The sequence below is a fragment of the Lonchura striata genome, chromosome 4, assembly GCF_046129695.1.
Source record: "Lonchura striata isolate bLonStr1 chromosome 4, bLonStr1.mat, whole genome shotgun sequence".
Taxonomy (NCBI): Eukaryota; Metazoa; Chordata; class Aves; order Passeriformes; family Estrildidae; genus Lonchura; species Lonchura striata.
Genome location: NC_134606.1, coordinates 29,578,618 through 29,602,331, shown reverse-complemented (window position 1 = coordinate 29,602,331; position 23,714 = coordinate 29,578,618). Strand labels below are relative to the sequence as shown.

Genomic DNA, 23,714 nt, shown 5'->3' with positions numbered 1-23,714 from the left:
TTGCTCATTCTGGAATGTGGGCTTTTGTAGAGCTTCCTGCTTTCAAAGCAGAGCAATGGAAACTGTTCAGACAGTGATATGTCCTCACCCTTATTTGTATCTAAAATGACCCTAGGCTGTTCTGTTTGAATCTTAAGCTGTAGCAAAATCAGCTAGTTGCCAGGAAAAATACTCTTAAGCCTGTAATTGGGCTGCATAACTGCCAACAAAATAAACTTTATAGTTTATTCCATTCCTGACTTGGTAGTTTTTGTCATCTTGAAGCTGTTGTGTTCTTTTACCTTCTACCTTGGGCCTCACCTTCCCAAGTGCCTGCTGTGGGCCTTATGTCTACTTGAACTTGTCAAATTTTCAAAATGTGAAGGTTTCTTAAACTGACTAATCTTTCTCAGAACAAGAATGTCCAAGTCTCCCTTGTTATGCTGAGAACTTTTTTGTAGCATTCAAAGGCAGAGGAGCACCCTTCTAATATTGCCTGTGGCAAACCTTTTATTCCTAAACTCTGTTCTCATTCTTTCCTATAGCTTCCATGTTTATGGCAGGGGGGAGTGGGTGATGTTTTAGTTAAAGTGCAACCTACAATAGATTCTTTGTAAAAAAGAAAATAATAGCTACCAAATAATCTACCTGATCTTCACATAAGTTCATAAAATGTACCAGAAGAAATTGTAAAGGGATATGAAGATTCTTAGTGAGTCTCTGACAACTAAATGAAGATGATCCTTATTGCTGGATTTATCCAGATAACAATGCCAAAATTACTCAATCCTGTATGCTCCAACTTGGTTCAGCTCTTCCAATTTCTAGTACTGATTTTTCAACTAAAATCTTGTTAAGTATAAGCTAGAATGTTGCTGGATATTCCAGCCCAAAGCATATGCATACCATACTGAAGATAGGCTCTTACTGGATTATTCAAGTGCTTTTTGTATTTTACTGCATTTAGATTTCAGATTTCAGAAAATTTAAAGTTTTCTTGGGGAAACCCCTATACCTGCAGCTTCAGTTCTCTCAGAACTTAGATAAAAGTGTACTAAGTCAACTGCTAGTTAGTCTGACTACTTTAGGTGGCTGTTTATCCATATGAGCAACTTGGTCTTTTTATTTTAGGCTGGCAGGTTTTTTCTGAAGGTGTTCATGAGCAGGAGGTGATAATATAAATCCATCTGAATTTCTTGGATTTGTTAAACTATGAATGGGTAAGCCGAACTGAGGCAACAGGTTAAACAACACCAGTGAAAAACAACAGGGCTTAGGAGCAGCAAGAAACATGAAAAAGATTACTCAATTTTGTTTTGGATTTTTAGTCTTAGCCTGTCATTAGTCTTTAGTATATGCTGATCACACACGTCCTTTTAGCATCAGATTTCTTTAACTGAAAGCAAATACAAAATGAGGAGACCATGAAGAAGCCTATTTAGAAACACTAAACAAAAACGTTAGCATGTCCAAGGGGTCTGCATCATGATACAGCCACTAGGGAGAATTTGAGGTCTTTTACTGACAGAGTGGGCTGGAAAAAAGCAGGTTGTGTCCCAGTGTGCAAGGATGCAGCTCAAATAACTCACTGTAGCGTTCCCATTTTCATCATCAGATGCTGTGTTCATAGTGGGAGCATTGGCGTTGAACTGGCGTGAGATAACTCATGTCTCCCTTCTGAGCAGAGCAGGGGGAAGAGCAGGGCAAGTCGTTTCAATAACAGCTCTCTGCTCTCCTGAGAATTTACTATGAAGGTGAGGTGTGGTTTTCAGTCTTAGCCACTGACACTGTAAAAAGCTTCTAAGTGCTTGATATAAAACTGCAACACAGCTGGTTACTAGACCTATCAAAGTGTAAAGTATCCAAAGAATTGTTAAGACTGCTTAAATTGGGTGATTAAAGGGGAATCTTTCTCATAGAAGGTCAAAAATACAAATATTTATAGTAAAGGGTTGGGAGTTTATTCTAACCAGCCTTTACAGCTGCATAATAATTTCCTAAAACTTGCAAATGAGTGTGTAGCATAAAAATTACTAATTTTGATTAGTCTTGTGTCAGATTTTAATACATGGCTGGGTTTTGGGTGCTTATTCTTTCTAGTTTTTCTTAAGAATGGTGTATTTTACTGCTTTATTTGTTCTGCAGACATGCAGTGACTATTCCCTGCCTCCAGGCCAGGGTGCTCTTAAAATGTAAGCCTGTGGTCAGGCTGCAGTGAGTGACCAAGTTTGCTGTAAAGGCGATGGGGAGAACCAGCTGTAGGTGTGGCTCAACCAGTCTGCAAATTCATCTGCTGTGCTCAGTTGTGGACATTCATCTCTGGATTTTTGAACTAGTGGTTGGGTTGTTTTTTTTGGATTTCTTTTTTCCCTAATGTATCCTCGCTAAAGAAAAAGCATGCAGAGTGAGTTTCAACCTGTTTGCGTGCACCGGGGCTATTGAACATAAAAGCCTGGGCATTGACAGCAGCAAAGCTTCTCTGTCTGTGGCTCTCCTATTCGGTTTAGGCCTCCCGTGGCTTATTTTTGAATCAACAAATTAAGCGTGAAAGCGGCGTACAGCAAGCTCGAAACAGCTAAAAATAAGCTCGGTTATCTGCAGGGAAGGGCAGTATTCCCTCAGTGATCCTGTCTGAGCAAGTGGAGATCGATCGATCTAATGTCTGGGCTCGCGTTTCATAAAAGAAGGGCTGTGGCTTTAAGTGATCGCTGGCTGCCTGTGCCAATTGCAGAAGCTGCAGTATCTGCCGCTGCCGGGAGCGCCGGGCGCGGACGCAGGATAACCTGCGGAGGCGCGGCGCGGCCCCGGCGCTCGGCCCGGCCGGACCTGCCCGGCTCGGTGGTGCCGCCCCAGCCGCGCGTCGCCGATGAGGGCCGGGGGGCCGAGCGGGGGGCTGCCGGCGCTGGAAGATGGGCTGCTCTAGCAGCAAGCTGTGCCTGTATTCTCAGTGCGCTGCAGCAAGGGTAACGCGTGCTTGTTTCGCCGGGGGCGCGGTGAAGCGCCCTGCCGCCGGGAGCGTGCACCGTGTCAGCTCCGCGCGGTGCGGAGCGGTGACCGCCGGGCCATGCAGCGGCTCTGGCCGTGCCTGCGCCGCGGCTCTGGGCACGGCGGCCTGGCCGCCTCCTCCTGGCCGGGGCACAGCTCCTGGGGAAAGCAGGGAGATGGGTGCATCTGCTTTGTTACGGTCTGTTCGCACATTCCTTGTGGTTCTCTCCGTGTAAGAAACACCATCTCTCTTAACATTAGGAACTGCGCGCCGCAGGGTGGGTTGTGTTCAACTTTGAACAGGGCTGTAGCTTTCCTGCTTGGAAGACTAAGCATTTAGCGAAGTTGTTGGTTTTGTGTTTGAGTAAGCTTAAGATAAATATTTAATGCATGCCTCTTTCACATATAAACTATACTTCTGTGCCCTTGACATCTACCACTTGATTTGTTCTGGAGGCTTATGTTGCTACACCCACCATAAAATATATAATTAATTGCTGCAAATTAGAATTTTAATTGCAGAGCTGTCCTGGAAAAAGCTGTTCTTTGTTTTAAAGTATAACTTCCTTAACAACAGAAGAACATCTGTGTATATTGTAACAGCTGAACTGTTATCCTAAATGAGTCACATCTTGGCTTCTTGCTCCTGCCTCTTGTTTTTCCTACAGAACACATGGAAGTTAATTATTGGAAGGTGCCCTGCTCAGACCACTAGTAACCAAACGTTTGGGATTTTTTGTTCTTTTCTCTGCAGAGGGAGGAAGCACTGAAGCAGCGGAAAGATTTATCTCAAGAACTACTTAACCTTCGAGGAGAACTAGGTAAGAATTTATTTTTGTATTCATCATGAGAACAGAAATGCAGCAAAGCAGATCTGCAGAAGACAGATGCCCTGGTACTGTAATGGCAGTCATTTAATTCCCTGACTGAATTCCACTCAGATGCTTTAAGCGCTGTGGAGCCCTGACAGCATGACCCCAGGTTCACTGAATTCCTGGCACTGATCTGACTGTGCCTTGCAGGGCCTCCTTACAAAACACGTGTCTGATGACCAAAGCACTCACTTCTAAAAAATGGGAGGATGGCTGACAGCATATACACTTTTGATCCCTAATTCATTTGTATGCCATCTTCTACACATTTACTGGCAAAAAATTCATAACCCTGTAAAACATACTGTGCAAAATCTGCATTTTTGCCTTAGTGACCTGTTGCTGAATGAGTGTAAAATTAGCAGAAGGAAATGCTTTCAGGCTGATGAGATTAAATCTTTGAATTTATCCTAGTGGGTGGCTATAACATGAAATTGAGCTATTGTGTACAGTGGCTGGTTTTGCCAACTTTGAATCTTGATGTAACTGCATTTAGTGGTAGCTCCATGTAATGTATTTGAACTTAGCAGATGTTCCAGGCAGGTTTCAGTAGGGGCTGGCTTTGAAAGAGCCTGGCCTTCCCCTGCCTTTGCATCCCTCTGTCCTCCTTGTGCCAGCATTGCTGCAGGGGCAGCCATGTCCCCACTGATGCAGTGAGCTGCCTGGGGACCTAAGCCAGCCGAAACTATTGGCTGGTAATGCTGTTTTGCCAAAGCTGCCTGGCCTGACTTCAGTATGTGACTGAAGGAATACTGGATCTGGAGTCCGCATTCTCTAATGCGGAAGGAGTTGCAGGGTGCAGGGTCGTGTCTCCCATCAGCTGCAACTGATGTTTCTATTACCCTAAAGTGACAACAGGACTAGGGTTTTAATGTGGAAATGGCCTTCTTACATCACTAAAAAGTTGTGTTATGAACTTAATAAACCTGATTTCTTCTTATTTATGTACTTAATGTGATTCTCTGAGCAACCCCATTCGTTTACCGCAAGAAAATGACTTCAGAAGGATTGCTATCAGAGGAGAAAAGTCTCTTTCCTTCTCTAGGCTTGCATCTTTAATATAATTTTTCCTTTATTAACCTAGGTACTATGTTTAACACATATTAAGAAAGGGAAAATTCTGCTTAGATGGGTAGACCAAAAGCTGGCCAACACTTTTGCCCATTACCACATTTGAGGGTTTTAGTGGGATTTGAGAGGTTTTTTTTTTGAATGCTTACCTCTTTGTAAGGGTACCTCATGCTTAAATGAGCTTTCCATAAACTTACCTTCTTGCTTTGATTAGCAGCCTGCTGAGCTCATAAATGAGACTCCCATTGCGAGCATGTGCCATTCAGTAGGTTGAGAACTAGAAAAAACTTCAAGTGCAGCTGTGCCCGATGGATCTGTGACACCCGAGTGCCCAGAGCTCTCAGACAGGGATGGTGGCTGATGTGCTGCTGGATGGCATCGTCAGCTGTTCCCCTCACAGGGCTGACCTTCCTGGGTTATTTCTGCAGGAGCATCCAAGTGGCAGCCTGGGGTTCGCTTCCCTTTGTAAGGTTTCCAGACCATGGTTTCATGAAGCTTTTATTTATTTTCATGCAGCTCCTTTGTCCCAACCATGTCACACGTCTAGCCTGTCTATACTGCTCTCCTCAGCATGTAAAGGGAGTGGCTTTAATTACAGAAATTAAGAACTATCCAGGTCTTCAATTCTATCTAGCTTTAAAAAGAAATTGGTTTGGGGTTTTTCTTTTTTAAGTTAATAATTTGTTGACAAAGTGTGAGAGAGGCATTCTTAAAGCAGTAGCTTTAGCTGAAAATAATCTGCTTAAATACATACCTGCTAATCAGCTTTCTATTGACACTGTTAAATGGATACAGGTGAACTTAAGATTTCCATAGACTGTTTTGACGTAAGTACCGTGGATTTTCATTCACGGTATGATCTAAGCATATGTTTTCTGGGAAAGTTAAATGCAGTGTGAGTCTTATTTTGGCCATGTAGATGTTTTGTGGAGTCCCAGCTGCCATGTTTTTAATGACTGTTGGTTTGTAGTTTGGGGCCAGGCAGTCTAAGAGGAACTGGGTGTGCACAGCCCAGTGGAGTCTGTTCCTGCATGCTACTGAGTTTGAATCTCCTGAAGCTTATACAGTTTAGACTTATCAGTTTCTTAATTTGAAGTTTAACTGTGCACATCCCAAGCTCCTTGATTTACCTTGCAAGACCAAATTGACTTGCTGTCAGATGGTCTGTTTTGCTGGATTATTGTGTATGATCATTTCTACCAAAATACCTTTTTGTTCAGTGGTTTAAATACACATTTGTGTCCCGGAATGTGACTGCACCAGCAGGGTGATGGTTACCAGACAATGCTTTCTGCTCTCAGTAACTGGAAACATGTGCAAGGATTAGCAGTGATAAGTGTTTGGGGATGGGCTTTTCCAAAGGGAGTTCAAATTCAGTAACAGTTGGGTTCTGAACTTGGATTTCCTTAAAATCTCCAGCTACAAATACTGGTTTGAACAAAAGCACCATAGTTCTGGGAGCCTGGAGCAGCTAAGGATGTCCTGATTGTGAACTGTTTCTCTTCTTAAGATACAGGCCTGTGTGTAAACTTCTAGTTACTTGTTTAATTATGTAAGTAGAAATTGCAAGGGCTGCATATTTCTTGAGAGGTATGAAACTGTTCCTCTAAATCAATTGCACTGCAGATTGTTTCAGAGCCTCCTTGCAGCCATGCTGGATGTGATCCAGCTGAGTGCTGCTACAAAATAGCAGGTGCAAAGTTGACTCAGCCGGCACCATCCTTGGCCCTTTGAACATTTCCATTGGTGAGCCTGTGTGTGCCCTGAACTGGCAGCCCAATGCCAAACCCCTCTCTCACCAGCTGCATGGCAATCAAAAACCTGTATTTCCTTCAGAATACCTTCAATGTTTTTTTTTTTTATTACTAAATTAATCTTCAAAATGCTTTGGAAGTTCAGATAGAAGAGACTGTTGTGTTTTACAGTGAATGTGTGTGATTTGTTTTCAGCTAAGGTGATCCTTAAAAATACTTAATAATAGGTGGATGTTTCACTTACTTGAGACAGGGCCTGACTTGCCACACTTCATAGACTTGTCTGTTTGCCTGCTTGAACAGTCTGTCACTTGTAGTGTTTGCAGCATAGGGGATCTGAATTTACTTACTAGCAGAGAAGTGAGTGCTTCATGGTATTTATTCAAGCATACCTGCTTAAATGTTGCTTAAAGCAGAATTTTTTGGCTACCTGCCTTGTCTAACTTGCCCAAGAACAAAAGTATGCAATGTGCTTTAATGTCCTGAATAATTAGTTTCATTATGGAAGTAACACCAAGAGAAACCTGGTCATAAACTTGAAAGCATGTTTGGGTAGAAGAATTTTCAATATTGAGAATCTGCCAATACCATTAATTAATTATTGTATAGATATAAAAATATGTGTTGTATAGAGAAGGAAATGAGCCTGTCTGTAGCAGACTTATTGGTCAAGTGAACATACAGCTTGCAGTGTGCAATTAATGTTAGCGCAGTGTAGTATCATGTAGTTCTAAATACTTGGGCTTTTTTGTGGTAATAATCCCCATTTCACACACACACACACACACACACCCACCCCATTAAAATGCTGACAATTTACTGTCCTAGTGAACGCTGGTTTAGTGTTTCAGACAGCCTAATGTCTTTTCATAAATCATAACTAGGCCAGTGAGTGACTTGGACAATTTTATGAAGATAGTAACTACTGTTTGCAAACCATTTAATTCAGGGTTCCAAAAAATCCATTGTATTTTATCTTAGAGCTATGGTTATGGTAGCTTCTAGAGGAATGTAAGTTGAAAAATGTTTAATCTAAGCAGTTAGACCATAAGGGCTGAATTTGGATGATGCTTAGAATGAAGAAAAAAAAAGTGAAAGGAGATGCTGCACCATTTTAAGGTCTTATCTCTTGGCTACTTTTAGTGAAAATACAAAATAGCTTTCTTGGAGATACAAAGGCAACTTTTGTAGTCCTCTGTTCAGCTTCAGCTACTGTTGCTCTGGTTTGGATGTGCTGCTGTTTGCACCATGTGGGGAGTTGCCATGTGCCTGGTTCTCCATGCTGCTCTTGCAGGCATTTGTTTTATGATTTTGGCACTTGAAAAGCTTCATAGTGAAATACCCAAGATGCAAGTTGGTGATGTTAACTGCTACAAATAAAGGGTAATATTACATGTCAAAACCAGCATTTCTGCTCTGCAGATTTGCTGTTACCAAATCTCAGAAACTTTGCATGATTTCTAAAGGTCATGGTCGGGCCCAAAAGAACCAGCCTCTTAATTTATAATTAAAGGTGTTAAGAAGCCTAAAAACACAGATTAATCTTGCTCTGTGCTGTACTGATACAGGGAGAGACAGTTGTATGATTGGGAAGAGAAGCTGGGACAACCAAGTGGAAAGAAAATATTCATATTTGGAGGAAAAAATATATTAGTGGCTCTACTATATGAATAAAGAAGTAAAGATTGCTTCTGGCTGCTAAGTATAGCATTCCATATACACTAACCTTAAAACTGTTCTGTGTTACAGGTAAAATGTAATGCTGGACAGATAAAAGGCTAGTGTATTTTTCGTCTCTATGGCTTGATTTTTCCCTGAAATGCTGTTGGACCATTTATTTCCTTTCGCTTTTTTTTTGTGGTTTTTTTTTTGGTTTTTTTTGGGGTTTGTTTTTTTTTTTTTTTTTTTTTTTTGTTTGTTTTTTTTTGTTTTGTTTTGTTTTGTTTTTGGTTTTTTTTTTTTTGCTCAAGGTTTGTGGTCTAAAGATGTGGAATTGAGAAGAAAAGTGCTTCCAGAAGGGAAAGGAAACAGAGTAGTAGTGTACAAAAACTGTGAAGCATGCACTTCAGGTATCTCTGAAGTGGATGAGAAGTTGAAATAGATCTGTGTGTTTGCTACAGGAAGAACGCATGTTCCAGTTAAAGTTTAGCATGAGTTCAGTGAAAATACTCTTCAGTTGAGCAGCAATCAAGTTTGGTTAGTCAGTGGCTAAATGACCAAATTAAGGATTTTGGGACAAGTTATGAAAAAGGCAACTTTCTTTAAAAAAAGCAGAGCTGTCGTAAAATACATGATTCAGTCTGCAGATGGATAGGATTATACAAAATACTTGCTGCACACTTTTCAATTTCAAGTACTTAGACAAGCTTTGGTTTATGGGACATCTCATAATTTCAAATTTACAATTCTTTAGTTGGTGTTTTTCCTGAAGTCAGGAAAAACTATGGTCAGTTCTTGCACCACCATGATACTGGGAGTTTACTGGTTGTGTAGTAATTCTGCTTCTTTGGATGGCAGGGATATGTCAGGCTTGTGATCTGCAAGGAAGCGTTGCAGCCTCCAGCTTTGTGGAGGCCAGAGTTACCTTTATGGTAACAACTTTTAACTGCTAGTGCGAGTTTCAGAAGTTTTTTGTTTGCCTTTGTAACATTAGTCTTCTCATAAATCTGAATTGCAAAGTGCCTGAAGGGAAACTGATGCGTCTGTTTTCTTTGACAAAGGTGTGGTTTGCTATTTGCTTTTTTCTGAAGTGCTTTGCATCATCTGAAGTTCTGCGTGCTGACATTTAAAGATAAGGCAACGATAAGGCAGCACATTCTTCTGGCTAACTGGAGGCAAATTAATAGGTCTGGCCTTGCAAATAAGGAATTTGATGCTTCTTCCTCTGTTGGTTTTAAATGAAGTGGATCATTTGTAGCATTTTGCTGCAGTTACCTCAACTAAGCCATGCAAGTCGCCTGCCTCTCAGCTATGCCCTTACTCTGCTATAGAAGGTCAGCTCCATCTGCATGTGGCTGGCTGTGTAATACCTCCATTTGGCTTGCTGCCTGGTTCTTGGCATTGTAATATAATGTCCTCTAACAATGATGTTACCTCTTCTCCAAAAACGTGGCAATGCAGAGTGTGTGTGTGTATATATATATATATATATATATATATATATATATATATATATATATAATCTTCACTAACTTCATGCCCCTGCAATGTGGTAGAAGTGTGCAGGCTAATTTTTTTTTCCCTTTCCCTAAGGGAGCAGTTTTAAGAGAAATTTGTGAAACAAATAAGGATAGGGGAGGAAAAACTTCTGATGCTGCTGCAGAAAGTAGCAAAAATTGTGAAATCTGCTTGAGTTGCAGAGAATGTTGTGGTAGGTTTCGGTTGAGCCTCCGTTGCATCACTGCCAGTCAGAGAATGAAGAGCTTGGCCTAAATCTGTCTAGATCAGCACATCTTTTGCATAGACCCGACATAGCTAAGCTTGCTGTTAAGCCTAATTCAGGTAGACACACATTGATAGACTGATTTCCATGCAGTACAGCTTGCTCTCTTAACACTTCCTAGTTCCACTGCAGGTTCCAAGTGATGGTGGCAGGGCCAGGACTCTTTACAGTTCACTTAAAAGAGAATGCAAGTATTCATTAAGTTACTCACGTGCTTCTAATAATCTATAGCAAAGAAGAGTAAGACACGTGTAACTTGAGGCATTCTGCTGGGGCAGGCTGCTTTCCCTTCAGCTGACCCATTACTACTTTGGGAATCAGTCCTTGAGGATACTGTAATTTATTTATCTTAAGGCTCAAACACTGTTGTGATGAGAATTTCCTGTACAGCCTTAAAAAAATCCTTGCCTCTTCCCATGCTTTTACATAGAGTTTATATTTACACTGTTTGGGCAGTGTGCCAGTCTGCTGTGAAGTGCATGCATGCATGACTTCTGCCTTTGAAGATCAAGTTAACATTTTAGTTGATTTTCCTCTTAAACAGCCACTCATCTGACTAGTATATTTTAAGCCATAGTACTAGAGTCTGTATAGAACCAGTTTTGCACAAGGTCAGTGATCATACACTTGTGTTAGAGATTTGGGTGCAGCATTTGCTGCAGTGGTATTAACAGTAGGAACATGACCCCTCCTATTCAGGCCTGGCTGGCTGGACTTTGAAATGCTAGATTTTAAACTCAAAAATGGAAGTTGCTAACTTCTGTTTTGCCTTTCAAGCAGCTGCAAATATGGGGAGACAAACCTAGGCAGCCTTCTTAGCAGACCTGTGTTAATGCAGCTGTAAAGAGAATTGCACAGCATTTCTCTTTTCTTACATTTCTCTTTTCTTAATACTCTGCATTTTTTGCCTAAAACCATTCTCTGTCTTCCATATTTAAATATCTCAGGCATAAACACATGAGAGTACCTTTCAGACTGGCAGATCTGTATCAGGTCCGTGTCAGACTAGAATTGCTTCTTTGCTGTATATCTGAGTGTGGGTGTCATTAAACATAGAGTTTTCAGGAAATTAAGATTTTCAAATTAACTAAGTGGTTTACATGTCAAAAAGGGAAGTACTCTGACAAATATTCTACTGAATGGCATCAAATAAGGTAAAGTAGCAAATGCAATTAATATTTTTTCTTGGAGCTTTTCAGTGTTTCTCATGAGACATTCCTCCTTCCATGTCATGTCAATCTGTCACACTTGTGCTTTTTATGTGGGCTCCTGGCTTAACTGCGTTCAATTAATTCTCAGCCTAAGAAACATGGAATTTGATATTTTTGTGAAGATATTTTCATGTGCCCTTGGAGGCACACATTTAATGGATAAATCATATTTGTCTTTGTATATAACCATGTTCCTGTGTAATGTGTTCACTGTTTTTAATACTGTAAATGAAGATGTGACTTTTGTATTGAACTTGATCCAGTTCCTTTCTTTATTTTTTTCTTTTGACAACTTCAGTAACCACTTCTGCAGCTTGTGAGAAATTGGAAAGAGACAGGAATGAACTGCAAGTTGCTTATGAAGGGTATTTGCAGAAGTTAAACCAGAAACATAATGATGACTTAGCTGAGGTGGAGGAGAAGCTTAAACAGTTTTACACTGCAGAATGTGAGAAACTTCGAAGTATCTGCATTGAGGAAGCTGAAAAGTACAAAGCCCAGCTCCAGGAGCAGGTTTGTAACATTCAAAGTAGAAAAGTTCTCTAGCAACTGCTTTCTGCTACAAATGATCCTTCAGAGAATCCTGGGGTTTTCTAATAACAGCTGTTTCATGTGAAATTCCACTTCATTGCAGCAATAAAAAACACTTTCACACTTAGCTGTACAGATGTTAGGTTATGTTTAAATATGGTGGAGATTGGTTGTGTTCTGCCAGCTTAAGTTAGTTCTAGAGCTCTATAGGATATTTGAGCCAGCTTGAGTTTTAAGATTTCTAGAAACACACCCGCCCTCTGACCTTGCTTTGCAGCTCCATGTGTGTGAGAGATGCACACATTTTCCTGTTGGTAGCAGTAAACTGTAAGGCATCATTCTCATTTATTAAGTCTTATACATGGCTTAGCTTCTACTTTTGAATCCTGCTCGACAGTTTTAAATGTACTTGACAGAGTGCATGAAGTATTGTTTAAAACAATGCTTTAAACAAGGGTTAAGTTGATACATGTAAGGGGAAAAAAATCATGTTGTCATATTGCAGGTGGACAATTTAAATACCACACATGAAAGCTTTAAGCTGGAACTTGAAAACAGACACTCAGAAAAAGTAGAGGAGCTGAAAAAGGAGTATGAATCCTCTTTTTCAGGCAAGTATTTTGTATTTAAGTATGTATGCTATAGTACTGCTAGTCACAAACAAAAATACTCAGGCATTTTGATCATTATGTCCACTGTCCTTTGTGGCAAGCTATCTTTAAAAACATTGGCTAAATTCCTTTCTTTGGAACTGACAAGTCTTATTTTACATGCAGCAAAAACCATGAAAATTACTTTTTCTTCCAGTAAAAGACACTTGAACTGCCCTTAAAATCTCAAGTGAATGAATAATTCCTCCCACCCCCTAGTTCTGTAAAGAGTGCCTCAAAACTGAAAATGAGGATAAGTAGGGATGTGTGCTTTCCATAATGACATGGAAATGTTAAGAAATATTATACACTGTGTGTTGTACACTGTGGCACAGGTGTTTTTCAGGGAGGGGGTGGTGATATGCTCAGGTTTAAATTACATTGCATCTCATTAATTTAAGGGATGATGATTTCCAGCCTACTTCCAACTCCACTTGATAGCTAGGTTTTCAGTAATACTTTTTTGTCTTGAAAACTTGTCATGCTTCCATTGCTTACAAAGAGCAAACTCCTCTGCATGGCATCCAAAGTAGGAAAATAAATGTTTTTTTAGAAGTTTGTGGAAGACACAATTTTAATTTTTGCTGTGTTTCCTTCCATAAACTCAACTTTTCTCAGATGTGACCTGTGCTTACATTTGTTGCATGCAGGTGAATGCTTTTAAAACTCACAGGCTGTCTGCTAATGAAATGGATATGGGAGGGTACAGTCAGCAAATCTGAAGTGGGAATAAATACGATACTTAATAAATTCTTTGTGTCAGTTAATGATAAATGTTCTGTATTGCCATCAACTGTATCTATGTATATATTTGTAGGCTGGCTCTTCAGGCTGTTTTTTTTTTTTTCAAAAAGAATTTTCATGTCTTATGTGGTATTAAAAATCTGCAAAAATAATTTGTTTTAGAGCTCAAGAGTACCCATGCATCTGAAAGGAAGTCGCTTGAAGATTCCTTTAAAGAGAAGCAGGAGTTGCTGGAGGTTTGTTAAAGGGCTGGGTTCATTGCAGCAGTTTAAAACTTGAAAAGCAGTTTGGAGATGTGCACTGAATTCTTGACCTAATGATACAATTTATTTACATTTCAGAAAAAAATTGATGAACTAAAAAGTGAAAACAACTCTCTGAGTGAGAAGCTGAAATTAGAAGAACAAAAACAAATAGCCAAAGAAAAAGCCAATCTTGTAAGTCTTGATCTTCCAAAGTAATGTGGATGAACAGATCTTGCCTGGGTTCATTTTATTGCATAATGCAAAAAAATTTGCAATGAAGCCTGATAGGGGTCTCATACCCCTATCAGTAATATTAGTAGTAATATTTAGTAATATTTTTTGTAGTATTAGTAATTAGTAATATTTTTTTGTAAACAGCTCATCTGCCAGAAGTTTCTCGCAAGCACTGTGATGCTTTGTATTAACTTTACCATTATAATTCTATAAAGCTGTTGAGTATCTAAGTCAGGGGGTGTAAATAATAGCCTAAGCTAAATTGAAGACCCATGTGTGTACACGAGTTGTACCATAGCATTTTTCTGGACAGTTGCTAACTGCTGTACCGGTGCTATGATCAGTGTGGGCTTGCATCACTGCTGCAAAGCTCATTTCTAATGCATTTATTCAAACGTTGATTCATACTTTTTGCTGATTTATCCTTCAAAGAAACTTTTATTTTGTCCTGCTTTACCTCCCAAGGCTGCTGTTCCCTGTGATGCTCCTGGGATAGAAATGTGTTCTCAGAGAGGGTTTATTTATGCACCAAGTGTGGTGGGGTTGACACAAACATGTCTATCTTTCTGGTTACCCAGAAGTAAGTGGAATACCAATAGTATGCTTATTCCACAAAGAGAAATTCCATGCTTAAAGACTCACTTAGGATGCCTCTAGTGGAAGTTGCCTTAGTTTTCACTGGAATTTGTTCTGTTTTCTCTTATTGCTTATTGTAGTGGCAGGACAGAGCTGCCACAAGAAGGATCTGCAACCACAATATTTTGCTGTGGCAGTGGGAGTTTGAACTGTAATTCCACAGGCACACTCAGATGTTGCTTAACTTAAAGGAGCACTAGCCAAATGCCTTTACATAGCTGCAAGTGTGCTTTGTGCTTTCCTGGCAGCATAACATGCATGATAAGCTTAAGACTTCTCTTTGGAAAAGCACCAGTTTGACTCAGTGTACTCTTGTGTACAAAACACAAATTCCGCAGTACCAGAATTCCCAATAACCCTTTGAATAGAGGAATTTGAGAGAATTGATTTCCACCTCTCTTGTATAATTTAGATAGTGTCACTTGATATTGCCAGGTTGCTAAAATCTTATGTAGGCCTTTTCAGTCTTTTCATTTGGCTGTGTGTTCTCCTCTGAGTAGCTAATGTGGGGGCTCAGACTTAACTTTAAAAACACATTTTAAGACCATTGGACTTGAGGAGGGAAAGAAAATAAATTGAGTATTCAACATACTATAACATTTAAACTTTTCAGGATTGCTTTTCTTGTTAGCTCCTAGATTCCATGTTAAAGTCACAAAACAGGAACAGATCATCTGCTGCCTTCGCTGAGGCAGGGCAGCATGCTTCACCCTCGCGCAGACTTCTCAAAAGAAGTTAAACAAAAACCACTACTGTAACAGGCCATAAAAACAAGCAGGAGAATGAACTGTGTAGGTGATGAAGCCCCTATTACTTGTGACATGTCCTGGCCCTGTCCTGGGACCACACCTCCTGTCCGAGGTTTCTGGTGTGGCAGTGAAGCTGTTACTCAGTGTTGGTGCACCTGTGTTCTTACCCAAATGCACTAAAACAAGTTTTGTTTGATTTTGAAGATAAACTTTGTTACACAACGTGCTTAATCATTGATTGAATTCAGCTCATGTTCTATTCTCACTACCTGGAAATGGACTATGATGTGCTTTATTTTCCTTTTTTTTTTGGCTGTGACTGCCTTGAAATGCAGAGAATGTGTTCTACTCTGCAGTGTTTGAATAGCTTCTTACTCTGGAAAACAGGTCCTCAAGGCAACCACATCTTACCCTGCTCTGGCCTCCTCATGCTCTCCCTTCCATCCCCCAGAAAGCAATACAGAGAGGAAAAAATAAAAAAGTCCTAACTTGCTATATTGTATATAAGTTATGGATGTGCACCAGTGGAAGATTTGTATGTATAATTGCATTTTCAGGCTTCAGAAGAACTTTCAATTTCTGATTATGAGCCAGATACCTTCAAACCAGGGAAGATAAGCTACAGTCAAGTTCAGAACTTAAACTTCTGGTGCTTTCTTGAACTATTCCAGTGCCTGTAAACTCTTCAAATGTTTACTCTAATTATCTCTTGGGATGGGTTATGAGTAATATGAAATAAATTTTGGAACTCCTAGCCTTAAGGCTTTGGGCACTCCTGCGAAACAAGTTTTGTTGTGACAGGATTCATGCCTTCCTTTGATTCATGAGAGTTTTTCATGTCTGTGCATTAAGTGTTTTCTGTACAACTTCTAATGAAGCAACTGCAACTGTCCACCTACCCTGAAGGATAAACAAAAACTAAGGAAAAAGTGATACCAGATCTTGTTATTTATTCTAGTGTTTGACTTGACTTCACTTAAAACCAGCAACTTGTTACTGCAATTATTTCCTTGTTTTTTTCTAAATAGCAGAGAAATATCTAAATTATTCCTGAAATTCAGGGTACTAAGCAAACTCTCTGGCAATCTTTCAGAAAAACCCACAGATTATGTACCTGGAACAAGAGCTGGAAAGTTTGAAAGCAGTGCTGGAGATCAAGAATGAGAAACTCCATCAGCAGGACATAAAACTAATGAAGATGGAAAAGCTGGTGAGCATTCCTTGGGGTTTGGGAGGCTGGGGCTGTATCTCTGACTTCTGTTCCTGTAATGAACTTGGGCTGGACAGACTTACATGCAAGAATTAATCTTTTTTGTTTAAAAGGAAACAGGAATTCATGATGGGACATGCTCACACTGCAGGTAAATATAGCTAGGATGGGATATATGTCAAGAGGTGAAAAGAATGACCTGATGCTCTAAATGACCTTTTAACATCTTAAGACAACTACTGGTTTACATAAACTATTGCTATGTTAGTACAGATTACCTGGGAGCCTCTTCCCCTGAAGAACAAAATTCTTACCTGCTACATTGCTCAAGTGGTATGGAAGATAGATTGCAGTGTCAGGAAAACATTAACAAGGAAATGATCCTAATTTAACAAGAAGGGATCACATATGAAATGGAGTAAGTCTTGATTAGCTTAGGCCAATCACTTTAGCTGCTAAGCTTTGCTTAGCTGCGTGGCTGTCTTCCTGACCTGTGCGTGATTCCACTTGAAAAGTCAGTTTTGGAAGCAGGACTTGTAATCACTTAGCATGCTTTTATTTGTGACAGGACAGGGTCCTTCTGGGTGGGGCCTTTGAACACTGTTGTAATACTTGCTTCAGCAAGACTTTAATGAGGAAGTATAGAAAGAGGTTTGGATACAAAGGAACACATTGATGTCAGCTTCAGTATTGTGAAGCAGTGTGTGTTACCCTAGTCTACAATTACTAGCAAATTGCTAGCAAACCTGCATGTTTTCCAACAGACTTTGGCCACAGTGTAGAAGGCCTTGGACCATGCAACCACTTAACCACTTTTATTTTTGACAAAGTCCTCCAGCAATGACGTGGAATCAGAAGAGCAATAGGAAAAGCTGTTTACTCAGGCAAACTCTTTAATTTGTTGTTATTTCTAGACAGTCTTCTGTCTAGAAAGGTGCTACAGTGTCTAAAACTGCTGCCCATCACTGACAGAAATTACTGGAATGTGCTGGTGAACAATAGATCCCTTACCCAGTCCTCGTTGGCATCTAATCAGCACAAGTGGCCAGGCAGCAGTGTTATGCAAGGATAAGGTAAATAGGGTATTTTTGTAGGTACTGTAACAATCTCTGCAAACTCGAGATTGTCAACATCTGTATAGCTGAGTCAGAATCTTGATGAGTGCATGCATGGATTTTACTTCAAATTGTGACCTTCTTTCCAAGGTGGAGAACAACACAGTCTTAATGGATAAATTAAAGAAGGTTCAACAAGAAAATGAAGAATTAAAAGCTCGGATGGACAAACACATGGAGCTTTCAAGGTGAAAAATATCTCTGGACATTTAGATGTCCTTAATCAAGGGGAATGGGTTCCTGTGACAAGAAAGACAATTCTCTTGAAGTATTGGTGAATGCAATTTTTTAGTCCTCTGTGAAAGAATACTTCCCTTTCTTCCCCACTTGAATCTCTATAAAATGTGCATTCCTTTATATAGTTAACAAGCAGCAATATTTTGAAAGAGGATAAAGGTTTAGTATGTTCTTCAGTAATCCAGTATTTTAGGGAAGAAACAGCAACTCAGAAATATCATCATACAAAAATTTTCCTTTTGAAGTACTACTGGCTTGTAAGCTAGACTTGGGTCATACTTATAATCACTTCAGTGATTGATTTGTCCCCACTTTAGATTAGTGTGGTTTATTTAGCAATAACAGTAATATTTAACATGAATAAAACCGGTCAGAGCTCCTCCTAACGGTTGCTTAAAGGGATGGCCAGACTCTTCCAGTGTGAAGGAATCTGTAGCTTCTATGCTGAGCTGAGCCTGCAACAAGACCCAAAGGCTCCAGCACAGCCATTTAAAAGCACGTGTTGTTTAAGCAGGACAAGCCTCACTTTCCAGATGCTTTTTCTGGTCCTTAGGGATGTTTCTTACTGGGACTTTCTTCTGCTTTCTGCAAGCTACCCGTTTAAACATAGCTAGGATGAGAACATGCTCAGACCTCCTATTAAAGCTGGAATTCAGTTGTGAGCCAAGCAAAGGTTTATGCACTTTCAAACCTTCCTTAAAGTTTGAATACTGCAGCCTCCAAGTTGAGTTATGTGTTCTGATGTAAATCTTCAATTTGCAGGCAACTTTCTACAGAGCAAGCTGTTTTACAGGAGTCGCTAGAAAAAGAATCAAAAGTAAACAAACGCCTGTCAATGGAAAATGAAGAACTTTTGTGGAAGTTGCACAATGGTGACCTATGCAGCCCAAGAAAACTGTCTCCCAGTTCTTCATCTGTGCCTCTTCAGTCCCCACGAAATTCTGGTAACTTCTCTAGTCCTGCAGTGTCACCGAGATGACATCCCTTGAGAGAAAGAGGGGCCTGCATTTAATTTCTGATCTGCGGAACCTTTCCTAACTTTATCACAAGAGCAAGAGCTATATTAGCCGCCTATGACAACTAAACATAACTGGAAACCATTTGGTGCAAAAACAGTGATAGGAGACTGTGAATATGGGAGTAAGACATTCACTCCTCCCAAAAAGACTTATGACCTCTATGGACATCGTTGCACAAAGCACTTATAGAGCAAGAAAAGACTTGTTTGTTGCCTTTTCACCTAACCATAAGAAGAAGCTCAGGGGCTTAGAGATAAAGATCACAACCTTTATAATATGTTCCTTATCACCGACACTTTTTTAAGGCTGTGTGTGTGTGTGCGCGTGCCGTGGATGGAATGGGTGTAACACACTGTGCGTGTGTCTAATGCTGCCTTCTTTGCTGTGTATGTAATAAAGGATAAAAGCTGAAGACTATACATTGACATGTATTTCCTTGATACTGCTCTCAGTATGCATGCTTAATAGAGTACCCTCGCCTGGGAATGAGGAGAAGCTGCCAGTGGTACCATAGGATAGTTTCCTCATCATTCTGCTGGCAAAAATGGCATGAAGAACTTTGTCAACTGACTCATTAGTGTCTTGGCCAACCTGAGTATGCAACTTTGAATTAATTTTAAAATCAAATTGAATTGCAGCCATATTTTGCATGGGTTCTTGGTTTCATGTCCTTGCACAACTCTGCCATTTAAGAGGAGAACTTTTTTTGCAATGGATTTTGGATTTCAAGTCAATAGGGTTGTAGTCAGAACCCTTCAAAGTCAGAAGGTCCTAGCCGAGTTGCAAGTTTAGAAGCCTAGACCTAGCATCTTAACCTGCTAAAAAGGAAGCACTGATTTCCCCAAAATAGTACATCTGTTCCTGAGGATAAACAAGATGAAGATTTGAAAGCCAAAGATAAATGCAATAATTGTAACTCGCTGCATTCTTAATTCAGTTCTCAAGAAGACTAAGTAATTTGTGAATTCCAAGGTAGCTGGTGACACACTTTGCCTTTTTAAGCATTTGTATTAACTTTCCTCAGGGTTGGCTAAATTCACCCGAGGATAAGGTGGTATTTTATCTTGCTAATTCTGTCATTCTTTCCCTTTTAGACTGCAGGATATTGGTGTTTTGACAGTTCATCAGGTGAAAAATCCTGTGCAGGAGATTCTGTAGAGTAGAGGAAAAAGTTGTCCTGGCTGCTGGAACTGGAGGATGAGGGTGTCAGCAATTCTGGAAATACCACATGCTGAGTTTCGGCTTCAACAGGGTAACTGGATAGCCTTGCTCCACCCTTGATCAGACCTGTTTAAGATGACTGCTCTGTACCTACTTAAAACAGGTTCAGCTTCAGATTAGTCTTAGAAAATACTACTGATGCTTATAGTAGCTTGGCTTCATGGTAGGGCCAGGATGTTGTTACACTGCTGGTTAGCTAATGCTGGTAGCTGGCTGAGTTTCCCTGTCTTTTTCAGTAGCTTGGGGACAGGAATCAAGGGCATGGGAAAGCATTTAGGGAACTCAACTGGAGAGCCACTTCAAAGTATTTTACCTAAGACTTCCAAAATCTTGGCTAGTAATGAGGAACACAGACATAGAAACACTTAACAGTGCTCATACAGTAAGTAAATTTGTAATATATTTAAACTTGTGATTGACTGTTTCATCATTAAATTTACTTAAACCTCTCATAATGTACGAGTTAAGGGTGCCGTTTCTATGGAACATTATGCTTTCTTTTAACCCTTTTTAGGGCACTGTACATACCACTTATTAGTGGTTTCAGTACTTAAAATGTTTACTAGGAAGTTCAAATTTAACTATAAAAATCTTATGTTGGCTACAACTTGGCTTTAAGTACATCTCAGAACATTCTTACTTCCTATGGTCAAAGAGATTTGATTGCATGTATTTGAGCTGAATACTTTACAATAAATATTTTGTACCAACTGAAGGATTTTTCTTCTGCTTGTATTAGTCAAAGGATCTTTAATCTAAGGAGGAACATTTTTCCAGTTACTAAAAACTCTTGGTATCTGATCAGCACAGCAAAACAGCAATGGTGAAGCTTCACAGAACAAATTATTAGTGTTCAGCTACTCCTTAGAAAATTTTCCCCTTGTTACTCCACTTGTAGGTAGAAGGTAGATGGAGCTTGCTTGTGATTCTTCAGAACATTCTGCCTGTGAGAAAAGTGCCAGTTAGAGGTTAGCAGTGTAAAAGGTCCTGTCACAAGCCACTTACTTACCTAGCCACCAGTAAGAACATTATTACTTTAGTTGCAGTGTAATGCCTCAAACCATGCAAGCAGAGTGCACACAAATGTTTAAAGGTAAAATATGGCACAGCCCTTCCTGTAGAGCAAAAGCAGAGAAAGCTTTTCCAGGCTACTGTACAAAAAAGTAAGTATGGTATAGACCATTAATAATTTGTTGATAATTTACGTCCACAGAACAGGTGACTCTTCATCTTGCAAGTAGACTCTTAATGCTTTTATGAAGAAATGAAGACTGCTTGTATATAGAAATCAGATTTCAGAAATACCTGTTTAGTGTTTGTCCTGTTGGTCTCAATGAATTAAATAATTCTGCTGATCTGTAATTACTGTTTTAATGTTTTTCTCTGAGTATTAGTATTTCAAGCTTTAACCTAAGTACCACATGTTAGTAAAGACCTTGTTCAAACCAGTAACTTTTACATATTTGGGTTTTTTTCTTTAGTATAAGGTTTCCTTCAGGGAAAGCTAGAAACCTTCTCATCATCATAAGCCAAAGGTCAAGCAATTGAACAAGTGATTGTCTTCAGATATTCAACTTTACTGTCAGTTCCAACTCTAATGATAAGTTTCAGAGGATGCTACAGTGACATTTAACAGCTGTACCATATAGCTGGTTGCCATTCAGACTATTCATAGTATGGCTCACCTTCAATGCTTTTCTGTAAAGGTCGTTGTATGAGTTGCACTGTATTTTTTATAAAATTTGAGGTGAATCATTTCCTTGAGCTAACTAAAGACTTGATGTTTCTCATGATGTTTCTCATTACTAACACCAAAGACACTTCCATGTAAGCTGGTATCATGCAATTCATGCATGAAATTCCTTCTAGACAGTAACCAACCACTGATCTTGTCCAACAGCCAGGAAATTATTCAGGGCTGAGCTGCAGCTAAAAAGGTCATCATAAAGTTGGGATAACCACTGAACCCTGAGGAAAAAAATACCTTCTGACCACTGCTGCTGCCTTGCCTTAGAAGAAGAGCAGTGACACAGGTATGGAAATGGAAATAACAGCACTGGCAGCTTTAGGCATGTAACTTTGACAAGTCACTTAAATTTCATTTCCCGGGCTTCATTCTCTTACCCTACCACTGTTCATTTAGGTGGAAATGTGCAATTAACTTCATCAGTGTAGCATCAGCTCTTCCCAAGTGGCTTTTGCTAAAATAAAAACTGTGTAAAATACACAGTAAAAGAATTCTCATAATTTTCAATTACAAGAATTATTTTGATGCTTGGTGGGAGGACAAGGACAGAAAGGATGGACAGGATGTGACACCCACTAAAACTCTCCCTCAGAGGCACTGCTTCTCTATCAGTCTGGAGACCTGCAAGTGATGGTTATGCATAACCATTACACCCCAGGGGAATACTCAAGCATTGAATTTAGACCATCTTTTCCTCTCCTGCCACACTGTCATCAAGGAAGTGATGCCTCCACTGTGCTGTTGAACAAGGGTGGGTAGGTGACATGATCTCCCACTTCCCAGATACTTTGAGAAGGAAATCAATTGTTGAATTACAGGCTCAAATGCACTTTGAAATTCAAAAAGCTGGCACAACTCCTTTAGTTCAAAGAGAAAGACATTGTTCTGAGGAATGAAAATACTTAAAAGGAATTATCACATTGCACAGCCTCATCTAGAAGCTCAAGGATTGTTAAAGCAAATTTGGTACAAATAAAAAAAACACATGATACAAGGACAATTTTCCCTAAAAAAATGGTCCAAAGACCTTTTTTTTTAGGTATTACTATGAAATTGTATAATCTACTTAGTGCTTTGGATGACAGTGTAATGTTCTTGATACATTTTAACAAATTAACCTTGCCTCTTACACCTTCAAAGTTAGTTCTACTGCATAGTGTTTTAATTTTTTTTTAGGTATCTTATTTTCAGAGGCTAGAGATGAAAAAAGTTCCTGGGGGATGTTCTCCATGTAGCCTATTACATGAGACCTGCATGGAACCATTTCAGTCTTTACCATGGGTATTTCTCTTATCAGTTGAATTGGTTTAGGTTCCTCCATGCTGAAGAAAAAGCAATCAGCAAGCTTGTTTAATGTTTCCATTAGCTACACTACTGATCAGATCATTGACTTCATTGGGAAGCTGCCATTTTTACATTAGCACTTAGAGCTGTCACTATTCAAAACAGTGCTGTACACATCTGCTCAAAGGTCTGAATTAGCTGGAGCACAGGGCTAACTCAGGCCTTCAGCAGAAGGAAGTTTAGGAATTCCAGTCAAATGCAGGCTGAAACAGAGGGAAGTGTGTGACCAAGGGACCAGTTCCTGATTTGCTTCCTTGTGTGTTCAGAATAAGCTGGTTTTCACCTGCCTTGTAAATAAAATGGCTTGCATGACTTTTTTTTTTGTCATTTCACTACTAAGGAGTAGATTTGTATTTAAAGTTCTAGCTTACATAAAGTTGGTGCTTGAGACTAAGAAAAGAAACCAAAACATTGCCAAAATGTCCAACAATGTTGTTATCAAGTTCTTACCTTCTCCTCTGACAAGTTCTTTGTACTTGCAACTGAACCCAGGGTGAGAGAAGCAGTGTCTTATTTATTCAGGTATAGTTCCGTGTAAATAAAAAGTTTCCTTTTCTCCTAAGTAAATTAATACAATGAAGTTGAACTTGTTATTAACCTGAGAAGAAATTCTGCTGTAAAACTGAACATTATTCTCATGTTTGCTTTTTTCTTTTTTGTTCTGTAAATGTTAATATATAAATAAATGTTAAGTTTTGCCTTTAGCAACCACAATTTG

General features: G+C 39.6%; 1 protein-coding gene across 11 annotated transcripts in view; it reads left to right on the top strand.

Annotated features, from left to right (window-relative positions):
- The window catches only part of MTUS1 (microtubule associated scaffold protein 1), a 120,871-nt gene extending 97,161 nt beyond the window's left edge, over window positions 1-23,710 (top strand). For 9 of the 11 annotated variants that reach the window (XM_021536582.3, XM_077782851.1, XM_021536245.3 and 6 more), the window contains 8 exons: window positions 3,719-3,785; window positions 11,613-11,827; window positions 12,351-12,456; window positions 13,402-13,475; window positions 13,581-13,676; window positions 16,197-16,313; window positions 17,519-17,616; window positions 18,428-23,710. In XM_021536582.3, the coding sequence (XP_021392257.1) occupies window positions 3,719-3,785; window positions 11,613-11,827; window positions 12,351-12,456; window positions 13,402-13,475; window positions 13,581-13,676; window positions 16,197-16,313; window positions 17,519-17,616; window positions 18,428-18,644 (990 nt within the window). In that variant the 3' untranslated portion in view covers window positions 18,645-23,710. Of the gene's footprint in view, window positions 1-2,805; window positions 2,943-3,718; window positions 3,786-11,612; window positions 11,828-12,350; window positions 12,457-13,401; window positions 13,476-13,580; window positions 13,677-16,196; window positions 16,314-17,518; window positions 17,617-18,427 lie in introns of those variants that run through there. The other 2 variants (XM_021536906.3, XM_021536660.3) reach the window with 2 other exon arrangements.
- Window positions 23,711-23,714: the final 4 nt, after the last annotated feature.